A 5,798-nucleotide genomic window follows, 5' to 3' on the forward strand; every position below is an offset into this window, starting at 1 on the left:
GACACTAGTATAACCCATGTGTTGAGAATACTTCAAGATAACAGTTTTAAAGAAAATAACTTGGGTAAGGATTTTAAATTACTATTTCAAATGCCAGTGTTGAAAATGTATTACTACAGCTAAATTAATTCTACAATAATATAAAAAATGTATAAGGTACTTTCATTTAAACCTAAGCATTTTATGAATAAAAATATGTGTAGTAGACCTTCATTTGTGGTACATATTTTGGAAATATTCTGTGACATGGTTTTAGATATTTTTCTTTTCAATAAACAAAGTAATCTAGTTAATAGGAATTATTCTAGTAGAAATATGGATCTATGTTAAAGAAGTTTCTACAACTATGACTATTTTTAAGCTCTAAAATGGAAAATATTAATCATCAATATGATCTGGTGAACAATGATATTTTTACAAGTGATATCTAATTTAAACATATTGAAATATACTTAAATATTTAAAAATATTGTATCTGAATAACTAAGTTCATCAATCACAAAATCATGATCAGTAAAGATGTTATTGACACTAAAGTTGCTTGAATTAAAATAGCCCTTTCAGTGTTAACAATGGAAAATCTGAGACATGTAAAAACTAATCTTGCTAATTCATATGTGAAATTTTAAAGCCTTGGAGAAAAAAAATGAATGAAGATTTTTAAGTAGGAAGAATTTAATACTTGGACTGTATTTATATAAATTGGGAATTACATAGTGGTTATTTTAAGCTTTTTTAACAGTGTGAGTCACTTAAGATTTCACGAATCCATGTAAAAATAGACAGAGACATAAGACAAGCTGAATCTGAACACTTACAAGTTTAGAAATAGACTAGTTAAGTAAACTTAACATTATTTTGGCAGCATCTGTTATTATTTACTATACATTCATAGGGGTTGATGAAAATACAACCATCATTGCATTTTTCAAGAAAATCATATTAAATTATTAGATGAAATGTGAAGCACAGAGATTTTAAAGTAGTTTGTTATTTTAGCATGTTTATAGAGAAGAAACTTTATTGGCTTAACCTGCTAGTTGAAATCTGAGAAGACCGTGTTCTGGGGTGATTAATTAATAGTCTAGCTTGATGTATGAGTAAGAACAAATTATTTCTGAAAGATATATGTGAATAGTACTCATGTACAAGCTGTTTAGTGTGATTGATTCTAGTAGGTTATATTACATCATCCTGGCTGTGTTTCCACAACAAAACTAAATGGATAATTCTGGAAGAAAAATCACATATAATTTGACACAATTTAAGGACATAATTGTGTATACTTGCATATTTTTTTACAAATTATTTTGCCATAACTTTTAGTAGAACATTGTATGAGAGAATTAAAAATCCTCTTGGAAATTTTATTTACAAAAATTATTTTTATTAAGAAGCAAAAACAAGTAGTAAAATCAAACAACAACTTTTATAAATGAGAAAAATAAATTTGGGAAACCTCATGACAATAATTTTGTTATCATTTCAACGAAGAAAATGCTGTGCAAGTTTGATGCACTTAAGTCACATTTTTGCTAAAGATTCTAGTGGTTAGCTTGTGAGCAAATATCACATAGTGAGTACTCATGCACAATGAAGAATTATCTTAATTGTAACATGAAATTATCTCTGTTGCTTTTTCCCCTCAGCAGTCTGTTTATTTTGCTATGGGGTCTTCTGTTTCATTTGTGTTAACACATGTTTTCTATGCTTTAAGGAAATCTTTAAGACATGGCAGGAGCTAAGATTCATCAACTTGGAGCAACCCTGTCTCTCATCCATTTGATTTTCCTCATCTCTGGAGCTGAAGCAGCTTCATTTCAGCGTAACCAGCTGCTTCAGAAAGAACCAGACCTCCAATTGGAAAATGTCCAAAGGTTCCCCAGTCCTGAAATGATCAAAGCTTTGGAGTACATAGAAAAACTCCGACAACAAGCTCACAAAGAGGAAAGCAGCCCAGACTATAATCCTTACCAAGGTATCTCGGTTTCCCTTCCACTAAAAGAAAATGGAGAGGGAAGTCGCTTGCCAGAAAGTTCCAGAGATTCACTGAGTGAAGATGAGTGGATGAGGATAATACTGGAAGCTTTGATACAGGCTGAAAATGAACGTCAATCTGCACCCAAAGAAAGTAAGTCCTATGCCTTGAATTTAGAAAAGAGCTCTCCAGGGGACATGATTGATGATTATGAGACACAGCAATGGCCCGGGAGAAAGCTCAAGCACATGCAGTTCCAGCCCATGTATGAGGAGAATTTCAGGGACAACCCCTTCAAGCGCACAAATGAAATTGTAGAGGAGCAATATACACCTCAAAGTCTTGCTACCCTAGAGTCAGTCTTCCAAGAGCTGGGAAAGCTGACCAGACCAAACAGCCAGAAACGTGAGAGGGTTGATGAGGATCAAAAACTCTACGCAGATGATGAGGATGACATCTACAAGGCCAACAACATTGCCTACGAAGATGTGGTTGGAGGGGAAGATTGGAACCCAGTAGAGGAGAAAACAGAGAGCCAAACCCAAGAAGAGGGGAGGGACAGCAAAGAGAATACAGAAAAAAATGAACAGGTCAATGAAGAAATGAAACGGTCAGGCCAGTTGGGCCAGCAGGAAGAGGATCTCCAGAAAGACAGTAAAGACCAACTCTCAGATGATGTCTCCAAAGTCATTGCCTATTTGAAAAGGTTAGTGGGTGCTGTAGGAGGTGGGAGGTCTCATGGGCAAAATGGGGAACAGGCAGCCAGGCTTTTTGAGAAGCCACTTGATTCTCAGTCTATTTATCAACTTATTGAAATCTCTAGGAATTTGCAGATACCCCCTGAAGACTTAATTGACATGCTGAAGACCGGGGAGAAGCCAGGTGGGCCCGTGGAGCCGGAGCAGGAGGTTGACCTTCCTGTTGACCTAGATGACATCACCGAGGCTGACCTACAGCATCCAGACCTGTTTCCGAATAAGATGCTCTCTAAGAGTGGGTACCTCAAAGCTCCTGGTCATGTGGTGGCAGAAGCCTTACCAGATGGGCTCAGTGTTGAGGATATTTTAAATCTGTTGGAGATGGAGAGTACAGCCAATCAGAAATCTCCATATTTTCCTAATCAATATAACCGAGAGAAAGTTTCCCCGAGGCTGCCCTATAGCTCTGGAAGGTCTAGAGTGAACAAGCTTCCCAAAGCTGCCTGGATGTCGGAGGCTGACAACAGACAAGTGGCTTATGAAAACCTCAATGACAAGGATCAGGACCTAGGAGAGTACTTGGCCAGGATGCTAGTGAAATACCCTGAGATCATTAATTCAAACCAAGCAAAGCGAGTGCCCATTCCAGGCTCCTCTGAAGATGACCTCCCAGAAGACGAACAGCTGGAGCAGGCCATCAGAGAGCACCAGAGTCAGGGAAGCTCTCAGGAGACTGATCAGCTGGCACCAGGGAACCAGAGGTTCCCGGCGGGAGCCCCAAAGAATGAAGAGACTCCAAACAGACAGTACCTGGATGAAGATCTGCTAATGAAAGTGCTGGAGTACCTTAACCAAGAAAAGGCAGAAAAGGGAAGGGAGCACATTGCCAAGCGAGCCATGGAAAATATGTAAGCAGCTCTTATTAATTGCCCTACTTTCACTCTTCCCTTCCATGTGAACCCCAATAATTCTCTTTAGTGTGTTGACTTCTATCCTGTGAACACTGTAATATCTTTAACTGATGTACAGGCAAATGATTCCAGGTCACTGGTACATCTGCTTGACTTATTCTGAGCTGTTCTCTTGTGTATGGATCTGTGTAAATGTTGTGACTTTTGGATTAAAAAATATCCTGTCCTTTATTCAAGGAAGATATCTGCAATAGTGTTTAATAGTGTATCTAATGGCTGTGGCATTGTGGATGCTCACCTATGATAAATGATGTCCTATAATTCTCTTGAAAGTTTTTAATATTCATTGAATTATTTTGTTACTGTCTGTAGTGTTTTGTGGAGTACTGGAGCAAAAACAATAAAGCATTATAAATATATAGTTTTATTTATAAGGCCTTTTCTATTGTGTGTTTTATTGTTGATTAATAAATGTTATTTCTGGATACCTTTGGACTCTTCATTCTGGAAAGCCAGAGACAGTGACTAAGGAGCCACAAGAGAGAAGCATGACCTTCGCAGGTGAACCAGGTGAGAACTAATGAACATAAGATGCGCTCCTGTCACCCATATGGAGAATACAGCATCCTGTAGCAGCTACTATACATGATCTGCATGTTTTTTCCCACACATGGCATAAGCCTTTTGGTTTCATATGTATATCTTTTGGCTTTGATTTATATAAATAATAGATATTTAGATCTTCCATACCCATAAGCAGTGTTAAAATAAGACAACAACAAAAGATAAAAACACAGCAAAATACAAACCAATCACAAAAGAGAGAAAAAAAGATTTATCTCCCATTTTTCTATTATCTATCTTGAGTTGTAGGGAGATGAGAGGGGAGGGGGCTGCAAAAAGAACTAAGATGAGTTAAGTACACGCCTTGACTCATTTTGATGAATGTAATCATTATGTACTGCAAACGCGTACTAAGAAAAAAACGCTATGCACATGGAAATCAGAAATCACAGCAATCTACCTATTCCAGAGCATCTTAGTCCTCAGAAGAAAGAGATTCTGCCAAAGGACCCTGATCATTAGATGAGTAAATGGGCACAGTCACGTGGGGACAGAGCAGTTACCCCTTCTGCTCTGGAGGTCCAGCTAGGGCATGATTATTAACAACACACATCACTGTGGAGTGATCGCTCTCACTCTAACACACCAACAGGGAATCAATAACAATAGCAAAAACAACAGCAGCAAGGAAATATATATGGCAAAGCAATAAATGTCATAGACAAGGAAATAAGTAGTAGCTATATGTTACATACTTAAGGCCAGCCAGGTGCTACATTAAACTATTTATTATTATTTTAAATGAATTTAGGACAGGGTTTACAGGGTGTACAGGGTCTCACTATGTAGATTGGACTTGTAGTGATCCTCCTATTTTCAGCCTCCCAAGTGCTGAGATTACAGGTGCGCACCACCATGCCCAGTCTCAGTTGCCTTCTCAGTGTGCCCCAGGGATAGGGCTGGCACGGCACGGTGGGGATCGAACACCGGCCGCTGTGCTGTGCTGAAGCAGGCACTTCAGTCTGCTGAGATATCAGGCCAGCTCTTTAAACTCCTCATATACTTTATCTTGTTTACTCCCTACTTTGTCATTGTCAAGAGCTTCTCTCCAGCTGCTTCCTCATTGTGTGCCTTTTACATCTGAGAAAATTAAATAATTTTCCTCAAATCATCCAGAATTATAAGTTGCTCAGGTCTGTATTATTAACTATTTCACTGCATTTCCTATTTGGGATGTGCCCCTTTACTTGAGAGGGATGCAACATTAGAGATGGGATGATGGGGTGGCATGGGTGCTTCCAAAGGAGGACACGTGTGTGCATGTGTGTATATTTGCATGTGTGTGTGTCCAGAGATCCTCAAACTGTCAAAAGGTAGTAAGAGGCACTGGGTCCTTGGTGAAAGCACTGAGTATAAACTTTTCTGCTTTTTTCCCCAGACTTTTTTTCTGTCCTATTATCATATGATTGTGTGTGTGTGTGTGTGTGTGTGTGTGTGTGTGTGTGTGTGATGAGGAATTGAACTCAGGGCCTTGAGCTTGCCAGGCAGGTGCTTATGCTGCTGAGCTATATCCCTGACTATCATGATTTTGCAGAACTCTGGAATCTGAAAGTGCAAGGGAAGTCAAAGATGATCAACTCTGTAGTG

At 38.5% G+C, this 5,798-nt stretch overlaps 1 protein-coding gene across 2 annotated transcripts in view; it reads left to right on the plus strand.

The window, feature by feature from the left end:
- Scg2 (secretogranin II) overlaps positions 1-4,072 on the plus strand; it is a 5,547-nt gene extending 1,475 nt beyond the window's left edge. The window contains exons 1-2 of one of the 2 annotated variants that reach the window (XM_023723101.1): positions 1,732-2,684; positions 2,802-3,970. In XM_023723101.1, coding sequence (XP_023578869.1) covers positions 1,732-2,684; positions 2,802-3,588 — 1,740 coding nt within the window. In that variant the 3' untranslated portion in view covers positions 3,589-3,970. Of the gene's footprint in view, positions 1-1,717 lie in introns of those variants that run through there. The other variant, XM_004638158.1, reaches the window with a different exon arrangement.
- Positions 4,073-5,798: the final 1,726 nt, after the last annotated feature.

The sequence above is a fragment of the Octodon degus genome, unplaced genomic scaffold, assembly GCF_000260255.1.
Source record: "Octodon degus isolate 3935 unplaced genomic scaffold, OctDeg1.0 scaffold00096, whole genome shotgun sequence".
NCBI classification, from domain to species: domain Eukaryota; kingdom Metazoa; phylum Chordata; class Mammalia; order Rodentia; family Octodontidae; genus Octodon; species Octodon degus.